Genomic DNA, 18,435 nt, shown 5'->3' on the forward strand with positions numbered 1-18,435 from the left:
AATGTGGTATATACATACAATGGAATATTAGTCAGCCTTAAAGAAGTTAAGTCCTGTCACATGCTACAACATGGGTGAACCATGAGGGCATTATGCTAAGTGAAAAAAGCCAGTGCCAAAAGGACAAATACAGGTATCCCTGCTATCTGAAAGTAGAGTGTTCCTATGAAATCTTCTGCAAGCCGAAATGTAGTAAAGCAAATAAGCTCACTTTTTTTGCTAAGACCAAAAATTCTCTTCAGATTTCTTTCAGTTAGTAAAAACAGATACTAATACAGGTTTTTCAGAAAAGCGAAGTTGGTGTAAAGTGAACTTTCGAAAAGCAGGGTAAAGCTGTGCTGTATGATTCCACTTACATGAAGTATCTAAATAGCCACATTCATAGAAAAAGAAAGTAGAATTGTAGTTGTCAGTGGTTGAGGGTAGAATGAAATACGGAGTTATCATTCAAGGGGTACTGAGTTTCAGTTTTGCAAGATGAACAGATTCTAGAGATCTGTTGTACAACAACGTGAATATAGTGAACACTACTGAATGTACATCTTAAAGTGGTTAAGAGGGCAAATTTTGTATGTGAAGGACTGACAGCTTTTATTCTAAGAACAGTAACAGGATAGGATGCATGCTTTTGCCACTGCTATTTAATATACTATTTTAAGTTCTAGCCAGAGTAATTAGGCAAAAAAAAGATAGAAAAGCCAACCAAATTGACAAAGAGTAGGAAAATGATCTCTTTTTTGCAGATGACATGATCTTATAGGTAGAAAACCCTAAGATGCCACAAAAATACTAGTAGGTCTAATAAATGAATTCGGCAAAGATGTAGGATACAAAATGAACACACAGAAAAATCAGATGCATTTCTACACAATAACAATGAACAGTCTGAAAAGGCAATCAAGAAAACAATTCATTTTACAACAGAACAAAAAGAATATACTCAGGAATAAACATAACCGAGGATGCTACAGACTTGTACACTTGTTGTACACTACACAACACTGCTGAAATTAATGAAGACAAAATAAAGATGAAAAGATCTCCCATGTTCATGAACTGAAAGATTTAATATTGTTAAGATGTCAGTACCTAAAGCAATCTATAATTCAAAGTCATCCCTATCAAAATCCCAACGATGTTTAAGGTAGAATAGAAAAACCCATCTGAAAAGTCACATGGGATCTCAAGGGACCCCAAACTTCCAAAACAAACTTGAAAAAGAACAAAGTTGGAGAGCTCACACATCCAGATTTCAAAACTTGCTACAAAGCCACAGTAATTAAAACAGTGTGCTACTCAGACAAGGAATAAAAGGTATCCAAATTGGAAGGGAAGAGGTAAAATTGTCACTATATGCAGATGACATGATACTATACATAGAAAACCCTAAGGATGCCACACAAAAACTACTAGATCTGGGGCTTCCCTGATGGTCCAGTGGGTAAGACTCCACACTCCCAATGCAGGGGGCCTGGGTTCAATCCCTGGTCGGGCAACTAGATCCCACATGCGTGCTGCAACTAAGAGTCTGCATGCCGCAACTAAGAATCTGCATGCTGCAACTGAGACCTGGTGCAGCCTAAATAAATAAGTAAATATTAAAAAAAAAAAAAGCTCTACTAGATCTAATAAATGAATTCAGCAAAGTAGCAGGATACAAGATTAACATTCAGAAATCAGTTGCATTTCTTTACACTAACAATAAAATAATATCAGAAAGAGAATGTAAAAAAAAAATACCTTTTAAAATTGCACCAAAAAAACCCACCTAGGAATAAACCTGACCAAGGAGCTGAAAAACTTATATGCTGAGAACTATAAAACATTAATAAAGGAAATTATAGAGGAATCAAAGAAATGGAAAGATATCCCACACTCTTGGATTGGAAGAATTAATACTGTTAAAGTGGCAATACTACCCAAAGCAATCTACAGATTTAATGTGGTCCCTATCAAATTACCCATGACAGTTTTCAGAGAACTACAACAATAATCCAAAAACTTACATGGAAACATAAAAGACCCAGAATTGCCAAAGCAATCCTGAGGAAAAGAAAACAAAGCAGGAGGCATAATTCTCCCAGATTTCAGACAATACTACAAAGCTACAGTAATCAAACCAGTGTGGTATTGGTACAAAAACAGACATATGGATCAATGAAACAGAATAGAGAGCCCAGAAATAAATCCACACACCTACGATCAATTAATCTTCAAAAAGGAGGCAAGAATATAAAATGGGAAAAAGACAGTCTCTTTAGCAGTGGTGCTGGGAAAGTCGGACAGCTGCATGTAAATCAATGAAGTTAGAACACACCCTCACGCCATGCACAAAAATAAACTCAAAATGGCTTGAAGACTTTTATAAGACATAACACCATAAAACTCCTAGAAGAGAGCATAGGCAAAACATTCTCTGACATAAACTGTACCAATGTTTTCTTAGATCAGTCTCCCAAGGCAATAGAAATAAAAACAAAAATAAACAAACAGGACCTAATGAAACTCACAAGCTTTTGCACAGCAAAGAAAACCATAAACAAAACGAAAAGACAACCTATGGTATGGGAGAAAATATTTGCAAATGATGCAACCGACAAGGGCTTAATCTCCAAAATATATAAACAGCTCATACAACTCAACAACAACAAAAAAAACCCAACTGAAAAATGGGCAGGAGACCTTAATAGACATTTCTCCAAAGAAGACATACAGATGGTCAGTAGGCACATGAAAAGATGCTCCACATGACTAATTATTAGAGAAATGCAAATCAAAACTACAATGAGGTACCACCTCACACTGGTCAGAATGGCCACCATTAAAAAGTCTATAGGGGGATTTCACTGGTGGCGCAGTGGTTAAGAATCCACCTGCCAATGCAGGGGACACGGGTTTGAGCCCTGGTCCAGGAAGATCCCACATGCCACGGAGCAACTAAGCCCACGCACCACAACTACTGAGCCTGCGCTCTAGAGCCTGCGTGCCACCACTACTGAGCCCGTGTGCCACAACTACTGAAGCTCGCATGCCTAGAGCTCGTGCTCTGAAACAAGAGAAGCCACTGCAATGAGAAGGCTGCGCACCACAATGAAGAGTAGCCCCCACTCGACACAACTAGAGAATGCCTGCGTGCAGCAACGAAGACCCAACACAGCCATTAAAAAAAAAAAAAAAAGTCTATAGGGACTTCCCTGATGGTCCAGTGATTAAGACTCCGTGCTTCCACTGCAGGGGGCACGGGTTTGATCCCTGGCTGGGGAACTAAGATCCTGCATGCCGTGTGGTGTGACCAAAAAAGTAAATAAAAACAAAAAAATTAAAAATAAATACATTAAAAGTCTACAAATAACAAACGCTGGAGAGGCTGTGGAGAAAAGGGAACCCTCCTACACTGTTGGTGGGAATGTACATTGGTGCAGCCACTATGGAGAACAGTATGGAGGTTCCTCAGAAAACTAAAAATAGAGCTACTATATGATCCAGCAATCCTACTCCTGGGCATATATCCAGACAAAACTATAATTCAAAAAGATACATGCACCCCTATGTTCATAGCAACACCATTCACAATAGCCATGACATGGAAGCAACCTAAATGTCCATCGAAAGATGAAAGGATAAAGAAAATGTGGTATATATATACAATGGAATACTATTCAGCCATAGAAAAGAGCAAAATAATGCCATTTGCAGCAACATGGATGCAACTAGAGATTATCATACTAAGTAAAGTAATTCAGAAAGAGAAAGACAAATACCATATGATATCACTTACATGCAGAATCTAAAATATGGCAAAAATGAACCTATCTACAAAACAGAAACAGACTCACAGACATAGAGAACAGACTTGTGGTTGCCAAGGGGGAGGGTGAGAGGCAGAGGGATGGACTGTGAGTCTGGGGTTGGCAGATGCAAACTATTACATTCACAATGGATAAACAACAAGGTCCTACTGTACAGCACGGGGAACGATATTCAATCTCCTGGGATAAACCATAATGGAAAAGAATATTAAAAAAGAATGTATATATGTACATAACTGAGTCACTTTGCAGTGCAGCAGAGATTGGCACACTGTGAATCAACTATACTTCAATTAAAAAAAAAACCAACCAAAAAAACCAGTGTGCTACTGCCATAAGGACAGACAGATGGACCAATGGAATAGAATAGAGAGTCCAGAAATAAACATTCACGTATATGGTCAACTGAGTTTTGACAAGAGTGCCAAGACCATTCAATAGAGAAAAGACCATCTTTTCAACAAATGGTGCTGGGTAAACTGGATATCCAAATGGGAAAGAATGAAGTTGGACCTTTCCCTTACACCATATATAAAAATTAGCTCAAAATAACTCAAAGACCTAAATGTAAGAGTTAAAACTATAAAACTCATAAAAGAAAACACAGGGGGGAAAAGCTTCACGATGGTAGACTGGCAATGATTTCTTGGATATGACATCAAAATACAGGCAACAAAAGAAAAAGTAGATAAACTGGACTTTATCAATTAAAAACTTCTTGAAAGAATGCTATCAAGAGAGTGATAAGGTAAGCCACAGAATAAGAAAAAACATCTGAAAATGATATGTCTGATAAAAGATTAATATCCATAATGTATAAAGATCTCCTATAACCCAACAACAGCAAAATAAATAATCCAATTCAAAAATGGGCAATGGACTGGAATTAACTCATTCTAAGGGCCATAATGCTTTGTGTGACACATAAAGCATGAACACAAAGAGATCAATAAAGATGAACCTTAATGCTGGTAGCTGTCTAAAACAAACCCATCAGTCATATATCCAAAATTTTCTATGAATGCCTTTAATCTGAATCTATTTTGGTATTCTAATTCAGAAAATTACCTAGGAACAATAAGTAAATTCTCATACATCATCAGAAGCAGGTGTTATTTTATTTTGATTTGCCAGCTCTATGTGCTGTCCTGGTTTCTAGATTTCAGAAGGTAGCAAGAAACATTTACACATTAGGGATCCTTCATTTTCCTTCCCCTCCATACTTCACTAACTTGCATGATAAACATTTCCTTCAATTTACTATGAATCACGTGAATTTCTTGTTTAAAAACAAGAAACTACTAAGCTACTAAGAAACTTAAATTTACAGAAGGTTGATAGTGGTTTGCTCTAAATTCATACTGGGTACTCATTTCCATTATAAATTTCTACTTAAAATTTGAAAAAATACTTTGTCTCAAAGGACCACTATATACTTACCAACTGAAGATAGAAATCAGTAGGACTATTTATATGACAAACCATAACTGAAACATCTGTCATTCCTTTAGGCAAAACAGGTGGATGATAGTGTAAAGTCGTATTTTTTTCAGAGTGACTTCTTGGTGATTGAGACCTAAACCTAATTAAAAGCATAAGCAAGAGCCATTAAGTCTCTCTTCTCTCAGTGAATTGATCTGAAGAAAAAGGACTTACACACATACTGATTTATCTACCAAGAGTATTTTTCCAATTTGTCTCTTCTAACTTACAACATTTCTTAGTATTGTCTCCAATTATCAAACCAGGATAAATAAGAGGTCAAGTCTCAAAACTCAATAATTAACCTTCAAGTTTGTGCTGGAACATTTTTGAGTTGGGCCTGTATGTTCTACTCAAAGTTTCTACTCTTTTTTGGTTGACAATACCCAGCATCTATGGTAGCAATCAGAAAGGCCAGCTGAGAGGTTTCTGTGACCCCTTTCACCTCCAATACTCCACTTAAGTTTTATTTTTCCAGAATGGACTCTACTTGGGTCACTTCCAGAGTCGTGTAATTGCTCAGGACAGAAAGTAGTATCTTCCATTATATCTGTGGTTACTTAGTCATCTTACTTTGTTCATCAGAGATGAGAAAGGAAAGAAATTTAAGTATCTACTCTAGATTCATACATTAAATATAGAGTGGTGATCATGATCTTATTCCAAAGGTTAGAAAATGTAAGTCAAGAACTGTTCAACTGTAATTCTTGAAACCCTAGTGGAGCTACCTGTAAAAGTTAGCAAGAGTCTAAAGAAATGTTCCGTATCTACCAATCGTTTCTATTTTGAATTTTTTCTATTTCCTTAAATCAAATGATCTGAATGCAATTCTCACAGACAACCGTACTTAGGAAACTCTGACAGCAATACTTTTAACCTCTTCGAGTATGTCAGGATGTCCCTGGTGGTCTAGTGGTTAGGATTTGGTGCTCCCTCTTAGTGTATGTTACAGTTCACTTCAGAGCCCATATCTTTTAAAGGTAAAATCTGCTGTTCCAATTTATAGCTATAACCTTGAAAATATTTACATTTTAGTAAGTTACCTACCTTGCTAGTTCCATAAAAACTAATGCATCTCTAAGAGACACAGGCATATCACTGCTTATTTTATTTGTTGGTGGCTTCTGTAGATCTACAATTAGCACACCATCTTCTTCTTTAAAAACTTTCATTAAAACAGCCTTCTTATTTACCATTTTCAAAAATTCTATTTTAGCTTCTTCTCCCCAGCCTTCAGTCTGTGGAAAAAGTAAAATTCCAATGTATTCAGTAATTATAATTAGCTCTAATGGTACAATGTTGTAGATTTAGCTTTGTAACAGCCAAAATCTGCAAATTCAAACAAAGGCACTGAACCAACCATAGATATTTAGAAGTAGCTTGGCCCACAAACCCAAGGACAGTCTTTATGTATGCACAATGTACGGATCACACTTAGATTTTATAAACATGGTCTCAAGGTGACCATAAGCTGTTGCACTTCAGGACTTAGTTTTACTTCTGAATATTAATATCAAGATAATAAACAAAAATTTAAAAATAAAACAAGTATTATATACGAATTTTCCACTTAAACGATGAAATCCAAAAGGTAATTTTGAAAGCATGATGGAAGCCATGTAATACATTAAAGATATTTACAGTCATTACCAGGTAACTTAGTTTCCATTACTAGCAATATATGAGGTAAATGCTACTTAAACAATAAGGAAAAATACTCACCCATTGAAAAAAAAATGTCTCACTGAACTTTGAAACTTTAAGTACTCATACTTAAAGTAAATTTCACGGGCCAAAACTACACATTCCTTAAAAATAAAACATCTTCTAAAGATTTTGTGAGTATAAAAGTAAAGCCCACTCAGAATAGAAAAGGCAAAAAAAAAATAAAAGATAAAATTAAAGCCAAAATAATTTTCCCATTTTGAGGAAAATACCAGGGCTAATATGTTTATGTGTTTCCTTTTACTTTTTTATTCATTTGTTCATTCTTTCAAATATTTGCTGAATGTCTACTACGTGCTCAGTGATTTGCTAAGTGCTGGAATACAAAGATGAGCAAAGGTGCAGACTCCTGCTTTCAAGGACTTTATAATAATATAATTGCTTAACAAGTATTTTTACACACAATTTCTGTCTCGTAGGCGTTTTAAATCTTTCTGGGGAATAAATATTCATTAATAATACAAAGCAGAATGCAATATAGGCTATAAGTAGTGAGCAAAGGGCCATGGAAATAGTGAAAAATGAATGGAAACACATACCACATAACATTTAAAATTTGTTTTTCTCTCCATATTTATTTGACTCTGAAATTTTATGGTTTACTTGGATATTTCACCCATCATTATGTTCATATATGCATATTCAACTCAATTTCCCATTAAGAACGGTTCTAATTGTAGAAACTGAAGTTCATTTCCTTTTTTATTGGCACCAATAGTTTATTATACAAAATGTATTTAACAAGAGAACTGAACCTACATTCAGTAATCTGGTCAGCAATGCATAGCTAAAACTGGACTATCTGGCCCCTGAATAAGAAATAATTTAAGTCTCACTTACTGAATTCTGTGGAACAATGTCTTTCAATGAGCACGGCTGTGCTAATGGCTGGATGTCTTTCAGCAGCCCTTCAATATATGGCTCAGACTTCCTCAAAGCCAGACACAAGTCATTTAGTGTGACATGCTGCTTAGCAATGTGTTCTGATCTCACATGAGTATCACCAACTCTGGGAAGAATTCAAGCAATATTTACCGAAAATAATGCTTCAAGCCCAAACTTGCCTTACCCCACAAAAGGTATGCATTTCTAAGGATACTCTCTTTAAGTTAAATCTTCTAGGAAGTTATACTCTTTTAAAAATTTATTTATTTATTTTTACATCTTTATTGGATTATAATTGCTTTACAATGGTGTGTTAGTTGCTGCTGTATAACAAAGTAAATCAGCTATACATATACATACATCCCCATATCTCCTCCCTCTTGCGTCTCCCTCCCACCCTCCCTATCCCTCCCCTCTAGGTGGTCACAAAGCACCGAGCTGATCTCCCTGTGCTATGCAGCTGCTTCCCACTAGCTATCTATTTTACACATGGTAGTGTATATATGTCAATGCTACTCTCTCACTTCGTCCCAGCTTACCCTTCCCCCACTGTGTCCTCAAGTCCATTCTCTACATCTGCATCTCTATTCCTGCCCTGCCACTAGGTTCATCAGTACCATTTTTCTAGATTCCATATAAATGTGTTAATATACGGTATTTTTCTCTTAGAAAGTTATATTCTGATTCATACTATCTCACTATATAGATTTAATCTAGCTTTTATAAACACGGACACTGTTTCTACCTATAGAAATAAATCTCAACTGCCTTCATCTGGATTGTCTTTCATATACCTATTTGGTTTAAATTTAAAAGGCATAATGACACCCCCAAGTAGAAATCTATTTATAAAGCTATGACCATTTAATAAAGTGACCATGCAAGAGTTAATACTGGTCCTTACTAGAAGAACATTTTCAGTTTGTTTTATTTTCCTAGAAGACTGAGGGAAACAGTTTTGAACACCTAGAGTTAGACACTATGCCACTTTAACATACAATAATGAAATTATAGAAATATGATTAAAAATTTTACTCAATCATCTGGCAACTAACTGTAACACTTCATTTAAAAGAACCATTTTTGTGCTTCATTTCCTGCTTTGAGGCTATATAGAAGAGCATTCAAGTTTGAAACATCAAAAAGTTCTTTTTCCAAGCTCCCCATCTAGTTAACACTGATAACTAATACTTTACTAATTTAGTAATTAGTAAGGCAAATTACAGCACAAAATAAAAGGCATATGCCTTGGAAGTGAAGAAGGATAGCTTATTCCTCTCTACCTCTTCCTACTTTTCTTTATTCTTTAGTATCTCCCCTCCTCCCCCATCACAAGTGTTTCTAAGCAGACCAGCAACACATAGTAATTATAAAATAACATACCCTGCAACAGTTAGGACTTCAGAATTTCCAAAATCTACCATGAATATTTGTATTAGTGCAACTTTGTGGACTGAGAATTTGGTTGGAATACAAGGTTTTCTAATACTTTCACTTCCTATTGGAATTAATTCAGTAATAGTTCCTCGACACCACATTCCATTTTCAATACTGTTGACAAATATTCTTGCACCTAAATAATGGAGACAAATCATTATCAATGTTTATGAAGAAAAATATCTAATTAGCTCTAATTTACAAACATGTACATTAGTTCCACCACTAAGAAGTCTTAATTCATTTATTAACTGATGATACAGCACTGTGTCAAGTGCTATGAGAGGGATTAAAAGGTAGTGTATTTTGGCAGTTTCTGTTATACAGAAACTTATGACCTAGACGGGGAGGTAAAAACAAAGAAAACAAAGCCAGCAGTCCTTTACTGAGGACCTGTGTTTTATAAACTATAACAAAGATGAGTAAGACCGTCCTGCCATCAAGAAGCTCAAGAAAGGAAAGGAGACATGCAAGTAAGTAACTATAATACACCGTACTCATAACAATAAAGACCTATCCTTGTGCATGTACACACATGCAAGTACAGATATATATATACCGAAATCTATAAAATACTTTAGTAGCATAAAGGAAGCAGCAATGACATTCTCTTGGTAAAAGAGGAGTGAAAGTAAAGAAACCAAGAAAGGCAGAGTGTGAAAGGCCAAAATTAAGAAATTAATACACAGTGGAGTTCAGAGAAGGGGAAGATGAACCAAGGACCAAGCAGCAGAGGAAGACCTTATGGTCTTCCCTTATAGAGGGATCAGATGAATTACAAATTAATAACCAGAAAAAAAGATCAAGTTAGAAAGAATTTTTATTTTTACTATAGGCTCAGCAATGTTCTCAGTATTTTGTGTTTTAATTCACCTCCTCCCCACAACAACCCCATGGAGATGGTGCTTCCATCCTATAGGTGAGGAAACTAGGCAAAAAGAGGCTGAAAACCCAGCCCAAGCCACATGGCTATTTAGAAGAGGTAGGAAGAGAACCCAGGTAGTCTTAGAGCCCATCCTCTTAAAAACTCAGCTAGCATCAGAGATATACTTGGTAAGACTTGATCACTGATTATATACAGAGAGATGTTGTATAATCCCATCTATACAGGCTAATAAAAACAGGATAGTTGAGAGGCACATCAGGGCAACCTTTTAAGTTCTACCAAAACATGTGTTTTGGCCTTGAGATTGTCATCAACCCTTCTCTTATGCTGATATACCATATAACCAACATTCTTAGTTTTAAACTACATGCTATTAAACTATTCTTTCTTGCAATAGATGAGATAAAAGTCTATTGAAGTCATCTGTTGTTCTTTATAATGAAGAACACAGGTAGGAAAAGGGAACAAGAGGATACTCTGCTAAAGCATTATATTACATTTCTTCCCTTACCATTAATTTCTCAAAAGATAAATGAGGGCTTCCCTGGTGGCACAGTGGTTAAGAATCCAGGGTAATGCAGGGGACACAGGTTCGAACCCTGGTCTGGGAAGATCCCACATGCCCTGGAGCAACTAAGCCCGTGTGCCACAACTACTGAGCCTGTGAGCCACAACTACTGAAGCCCGTGCGCCTAGAGCCCGTGCTCCGCAACAAAAGAAGCCACCGCAATGAGAAGCCCGTGCACCGCAATGAAGAGTAGCTCTTGCTCGCCGCAACTAGGGAAAGCCCACGTGCAGCAACGAAGACCCAACGCAGCCAAAAATAAAAAAATTGAAAGAAAAAGTAAAAAGCTAAATGAGTATTTAAATCATGTATATCTACCTTGAAATAAAAATTATCCTTGACAACTTAAAGGATGACTTCTTGGCTTTCTTAGAACATTTTCTAAATCTAAACTGAGCTCTTTTGTGTATATATTAAATTTAGAGAATTATTTGCAGGGCTCTAGGCACGCGGGCTTCAGTAGTTGTGGCACACAGGCTGTTGCTCCATGGCATGTGGGATCTTCCCAGACCACGGATCGAACCCATGTCCCCTGCATTGGCAGGTGGATTCTTAACCATTGCGCCACCAGGGAAGTCCCGTGGTGGCTTCTCTTGTTGCAGAGCACGGGCTCGAGGCACACGGGCTTCAGCAGTTGTGGCTCACAGGCTCTAGAGCGCAGGCTCAGTAGCTGTGGTGCACGGGTTCAGTTGCTCCGCGGCATGTGGGATCTTCCTGGACCAAGGCTCGAACCCGTGTCCCCTGCACTGGCAGGAGGATTCTTAACCACTGTGCCACCAGGGAAGTCCCTAAACACTATTTTTTAAGTTTAAAAATTATTATTCATTTTTATCAGAAGTATATGATGATTCTAGTCTTGATATTCTGATAAGCTACAAAGATGAGCTGAGAGTTAGTAACACTTTTAAAGAACTACTATAGGGACTTCCCCAGTGGTCCAGTGGTAAAGAATCCGCCTTCCAATGCAAGGGATGTGGGTTCAATCCCTGGTCGGGGAACTAAGATAACACATGCCGCAGGGCAACTAAGCCCACGTGCCTCAACTAGAGAGCCCGAGTGCCACAAGCAACAGAGCCCACGCGTCACAACTAGAGAGAGAAAACCCACATGCCACAACTAGAGAGAAGCCCGTGCACTGCAACTAGAGAAGCCCACGCACTGCAATGAAAGGTCCCACGTGCCGCAACCAAGACCCGACGCAGCCAAAAAATTTAAAAAATTTTTTAAAAAACCTAATATATAAAGCTGAACAGACAATATAGTAGTTTTTGGTATTAGTTATATATAGGCATTGATAGTAACAGAATGAGAAAAATGCTCTATTAATAAATCAAACAAATCATAGCTTCATCTTATTACAGAGTACAATCAAATTTAATCAAGTGTTACAAGGAAAACGTTTGTAATGAAAGCCTAAATTACAGCAAATTACACACAGCCTTAGAATTAAGATGGACTGATTAAATTTACCAATTACCCTCTGTGTGGCCCTAGGAAATGGATGCCACTGCCCTGCATCTCTCTCACTCAGGTGTTCAATGACATCTTCAACATTCACATGCAGACAGCAAGGGATGGTAGTCATACTACAAGGAACACTTAGAGGAATACTTTTCTCTGGAGATGAGGGGACAAATTATATAACCCATCATGGGTTTTGTAATTTAAAAAATATCTCACCTTACTCCATAATGGAGTTTTTGTGTATATCTCACTCAACAGTCAATTTTATGTCCATTGACAGATGAATGGATAAAGAAGATGTGGTCAATGAAATACTACTCAGCCACAGAAAAGATCAAAATAATGCCATCTGCAACAACATGGATGGAACTAGAGATTATCATACTAAGTGAAGTCAGAAAGAGAAAGACAAATACCATATTTGGTATTTGATGAAGTGGGAGTTTGTGGTTGGTAGATGCAAACTATTACAAATAGAATGGATAAACAACAAGGTCCTACTGGATAGCACAGGGAACTATATTCAGCAATAAACCATAAAGGAAAAGAACATTAAAAAAAAGAAAGCAAGTTCCAAATTAGTATGACTCCAGTTAAACTTGGCAAATGATACTAAAAATATTTTAAAATCATTTAAAAATGACATTAAAAATACTGGAATTATGTATACTGTATACTGTAATAATATTACTACTAGGTATCTCTGAGCAGAAAAAAAAAAAGTCGATTTTAATACTTAGCTAAGTTACCTAAATAAAATTTAACTTATGTTAAATAATTCCAAAACACTTATGCTTGCACAAATCTGTATTACAAAAAGTCTATAGGGGTTGGCCAATATTACAATATTTAAATAAGCTTCATATTTTAACTTAGAGTAATATTTCATTACCTAGCTCCAAAATGTCTGAAGGATCAAGGTATACACTCTTACTGCAAAACTGATTCACCTTCTTTTCCAATACTGTTGCATCTTTTATCTGTGAATACTTCCGAATGTAGAAGTGGCAAGGATGTATTACATGGCTTACAAAAACTAGCTCTGGAGAACCTGGATGAGAATATTTAAACCACATTAATAAGCCAAAAGTCAGGAAAGAATTCACAGAAACTGAATGCAGTATCCTTTGAAAGAATGTGTCTTGTAGCACTGCAAACTCTAGAATACCTAGGCCCACAAAAGGTAACCCAAACCCCAAACAGTAACTAGACTGATAAAACAAACACATCCCACTTCCACAATGATTTCTTTAGCAACCTGAACTGCAAACATTTTATTTTATTTGCAAAATATGTTAAATAAGTGGAATTGAAGTTCAAGTAGTTAGTTAGGTTCTAAAGTCAGAGTATATGCTGTAACTCTACTGTATTACAACAAAACTTCAGAATTTATTTATAAACATAATTGGAACTCAGAACCCCATTGATAACGATGTTTCTAATATAGCCCCCAAAATCCTGTTTAAACTATACTAAACGGAAAGAACTAATAATTAGCTCACAGCCACTTTGAATCTTAAATCTTATCAGGCTGGAGAAGTATGAAAAAAAGTCTGGGAAAGCCAACATACTGAGCAGCATCTAGGGGGAGATATGTGTGTTTTGGTGGAAGTAAGTGTGGGGCAGAATAAAAGACAGTGAGAAACTTTTTGTATACAGCAGTAATTAAGCCAAGTGTTTCTACTGATATGAAAAGATCTCCAGAATATAATGTTAAGGAAAGAATTAAGGGGCTTCCCTCGCCGTCTAGTGGTTAAGACTCCACGCTTCCACTGCAGGGGGCACAGGTTCGATCCCTGACTGGGGAATTAAGATCCCGTATGCCATGTGACGTGGCCAAAAAAAAAGACAAAAAAAAAAAAAAAACGAAAAAAGGAATTAAAAAAACACTGCAGTGTATATGGCATGCTGTGTTTTGTGTACAAAAACAACCAAAAATGAGAATTACAAAAATAATATATGTGTATTTGTTCAAATATGAATAAAGAAACTGGAAGGGAGGAAGAGACAAATGGAATGGGAATAGGTTAAGGGAAAAGGTTCACAGGGTATTTTAATATATATAGATTTAATTTTTGAACAATGTAGGTGTCCTAGTATATCTAGTAAAAATGTTTAAAAAACAAAGACTAGGAGGAACTGAAGTATAGATAGATGATAAAAATTGAACAAATAGATCATTTTACCTATCCAATACAGATCACACAGAATAATACCCATACTGAGGATGAGGTAAAGAGATAAGTATGTGTAACTGGGGAGACAGCTGAGAGAAGTGTTATAAATTTCAGAAATATTTCTGCCAGTAACAGCCAGAACTTTTAACATTAAAAAGGAAGAAGTTTTAGGAAGTCCCTGGAGGGCCAGTGGTTAGGACTCGGCGCTTCCACAGCTGTGGGCCTGGGTTTGATCCCTGGTCGGGGAACTAAGATCCCACAAGCCGTGCGGCGTGGCAAAAATAAACAAATAAATAAGTTTTAGTTATTAGTAAAATTCATTTTACTCACTGCCTCCCTCTCCATAAGAGTTACTATGTATCAACTCTGCTGCATCAAGTTCAGAGTTGTTAACATACCTGCTTTTGATCCAAAAGGAACAGACGATTTTTTCTGAAGAGGCTCTTTTGGATATCTAGGTGTCTCCACAAGATAATCTGTAAAGCATGCTTCGTCAAAGAGAAAATAAAGGCAACTGTTATTAGTTTTATTACGTTGACAATGGCATACTTAACATACTGTTTAAAAAGCTGTACTTGAATGGGCAAAACACTGGAAGGGCAAGACCCCCTTGTATCAGCAGGCAAAGTCCAGATAGTTCTCTTAACTCACTGAGATAATCAGTGATAATAATAACATTGTGGAAATGAGAGAAAACAGCATGTCCTTTTTTTGTATTCAAAATACCATTCTGGAAACTCAATCCATGAAATAGACTGGGAGCAGGGGGGAGGAGAAAACCAAAGATCTTGAAAATGGTCCTAAAGAAGACTGACAATGTAACTACACACAGTAGTATCTCACCCTGATGTTGATGGGGAGAACACCAACATTGGAAATCTAATCAAACAATTATGACACATTTAAATGTTAACAAACATTATTAACAGATGCTACTACATTCATGATAGTTCATTTTATAAAGGACTGTATCTCAGAACAAAGATTTAAGATATGCTGTTCTTAAATTTAAGGACAAAGTCATCAGACTGCTTCTACTAATATGGTTGTCATTTATTTATAGTATTTTCATCTTTTACAGAGGTTTGTATGTGGAACACTAAAAAGTCAAACACCCTAATTAAACCAAATATTAGAGTTTAGCTATATTATTGCATTAAAAATTATCCTAATTTTGGAAAATGTGACAGTAGGGGCATGGAATCAACAGATTAACTCAGAATGAGGTGTAAGATAACAGCAATATGTTTAAGTACAGGGACAAAAAGGAACTAACTTCGTTTCTAATTCCAGACACAATATATTGTTTCCTTGCTTTTCTATTCTCACTCACTTTCCAGGTCTTCTTCGATGACTTCTTCGATGATCACATCAGGGCTCGGTCCCGCCTGAAGCAGAGCAGCAACGGTTTCACAGGGGGTTATTGCAACAACCTCGTTCTGTGGTGGGAAGTGTTTTGCTTCTAAATGCGTATCACTGCTTTCCCGTTGCAAAGGAGTTGGTGGGGGGGCTTCACTAGTTAGGATAGAAATGTCAACCTTTTTCTTTTCTAGTGATGGGTATGTACCACTACAAGAAAATTCCTTTTTATGATTATATTTCTTTTGAACATTCTGTCCCATTTCACTTTCTTGAGGATCAAATCTGTTTAAAAATACAGAGGCTACTTTAAATCATTTCATAATTTTTTATAACCACCTTAAAACCATTCCCTTTCCACATGACAGTATTGTGACACATACAAAGAGTTAAAGTTGTATAGGTGTCCCACAGGTATTTTTTTAAACAGCTGTACTGATATAATTTACACACTATAAAATCCAATTAATTTTTACTAAATTTAGAGTTGGGTAACCATCACCACAATCTAATTTTAGAACATTTCCATTATCCCGAAACTTCTGCCCATTCCCAAGCAGCCCAAGGGTTTTAAAAGGTCAACAAGAGGTAAAATCAATGAGAAGCTGAAGAAAGAACTTGATATACAGTCATGTCACAATGATCTGATCCTAAAAGAACAGTGGATATAGGTTTTCAGTTTCAATTATCCAAATTTTGATTTGGCTTAGGTGTTTGATTTTAAACTATGCTAAGATTATTTCTTCTTTTAATTCACTGGCTTAAAAATAAAGTGTAGGAAGCAGTGAGAGGTACAATCCTGAGAAAATTACTAGAAACCTCCATCTAGGCTAAAAATCACCATCAGTCTGAATCCTTTGGGTATGATTATTCAACAGCCACTAATCTACAAATTTTTCTATCTTCTTCATAAATCCACACAGATATGGGCTATCAAATCTACAAGTATAGATATTCTATCAAAAAAATGAGATTCTCAAAAGCTTTAATTTTCGTTAGCCCATGACACATTTAGCTTCTTCACAGATCACCATTTAAGAAGCCAAGTGAGGACGTCCCTGGTGGCGCAGTGGTTAAGAATCTGCCTGCCAATGCAGGGGAGACAGGTTCGAGCGCTGGTCCGGGAAGATCCCACAGCCAAGGAGCAACTAAGCCCACGAGCCACAACTACTGAAGTCCGCACGCCTAGAGCCCGTGCTCCACAACAAGAGAAGCCACCGCAATGAGAAGCCCGCGCACTGCAACGAAGAGTAACCCCCGCTCGCCGCAACTAGAGAAAGCCCACGTGCAGCAATGAAGACCCAACGCAGCCAAACATAAATAAATAATAAATTTAAAAAAAAAAGAAGCCAAATGAAATCAGAAATAAGAACCTGAAAAGCCAACTGGATTCAGCAGACCTATCTTACCCGTCTCTTAATACACATTGACTAAAGGTCCAAACACCTTCTGAGGATTCATATAGGTTGACAACTCTGTAATCTAAAACATTTCTTTTTACAGTAACTCTTGTCTGGCTTTACTGAGACATCTAACGCCGTCAACCAACTTGTCTCACAGACCTCTCCTCTTACTTGTAGAACACCACTCTCTCCTACCCCTGCTTGGTTTTGTTTTGTTTTTTTGCAGATTACCCTTTCCCTGTCTTAAAATTTAATATTTTTTCCAGGGCACTGTCCTTGACCCACTGCAATACTTGCTCTCACTGGGCAAACCCATTCTTTAATTACCACCCATCATCAGTAGAGGCAGGCTACAGTGATACTTTCCCTAAAAACTAGGAAGAAATTTAAAAGACTTCTGAGTTAAATTTAAAACCAAGGCAAGATCAATACAGACTCTTAAAGAGACAATACCCTTTGGTGTTAAAAATATTTGAGAGTAACCATATTCAAGTTATGAAAATATCTAGAAGAACATACTGACTGGAAAGCATGATCATCCACGAAAGTGCAAAAAGTCAAGTCACAGAGGCAAATAGAGGCCAGGGCTCCACATGTGGGGAAGATGAGCTGAGCCAAAGGACTGGTACTCGAGGCCTCTGGCAAGGTCTTCCCTGGGGGGAAAGGAATGTAGCGGGCTGTCCAGGACCAACACTGTTCAGCTATTTGATAAACCTTATTCCCTTTATTCGGAAAACACCTCAAACAAAGCAACTTCTGATGATTTGGCTTCTTGTGTCTGTCTGGATATTGGAAAAGAATGCCAACATAAGTATTCTAGTCCCTGTGGCAATTATATTTGCCCCTTAAGTTAATAAACTGGCATTCTGACTATATGTCAGTTTTGTGAACTTGGCTTACATGAGTTTACCTGGCTTAGAGTAAGATCTGCTCATGTCTGTTTCTCAACTTGTAAGGCTGTGGGCTGGACCCTCATTATTTCCTCAGAGTAATGAACGTGATGCTTGTTGGGGGACGATTTCCTTAGGGGTCATACCACCTACAACTGAATAAACTTATTTTCTTTTGGGGGTTTCTAAACCATTTACATTCTGATTACTCCTAAACCAAGAATGAAATCCAGAACCTCCTGTTAAGTTTCAGCACATACAGCTCACTTCCCTCTGGACATTTCTCCCGAGATACCTAGTAAACAACAGTAACTCAACATATCCCACTATCTTCCCCCGCCAACTTCTTTTCT

At 37.0% G+C, this 18,435-nt stretch overlaps 1 protein-coding gene across 1 annotated transcript in view; it reads right to left on the bottom strand.

Annotated features, from left to right (window-relative positions):
- RNF17 (ring finger protein 17) overlaps positions 1 to 18,435 on the bottom strand; it is a 116,757-nt gene that overhangs the window by 72,578 nt on the left and 25,744 nt on the right. Inside the window, exons 10-15 of the mRNA XM_061170939.1 lie at positions 15,764 to 16,074; positions 13,146 to 13,304; positions 9,285 to 9,474; positions 7,857 to 8,025; positions 6,339 to 6,529; positions 5,250 to 5,391 (exon numbers count right to left, since the gene is read on the bottom strand). Coding sequence (XP_061026922.1) covers positions 5,250 to 5,391; positions 6,339 to 6,529; positions 7,857 to 8,025; positions 9,285 to 9,474; positions 13,146 to 13,304; positions 15,764 to 16,074 — 1,162 coding nt within the window. The remainder of the gene's footprint in view (positions 1 to 5,249; positions 5,392 to 6,338; positions 6,530 to 7,856; positions 8,026 to 9,284; positions 9,475 to 13,145; positions 13,305 to 15,763; positions 16,075 to 18,435) is intronic.

This window comes from Eubalaena glacialis, chromosome 16 (assembly GCF_028564815.1).
Source record: "Eubalaena glacialis isolate mEubGla1 chromosome 16, mEubGla1.1.hap2.+ XY, whole genome shotgun sequence".
In the NCBI taxonomy this organism is placed as follows: Eukaryota; Metazoa; Chordata; class Mammalia; order Artiodactyla; family Balaenidae; genus Eubalaena; species Eubalaena glacialis.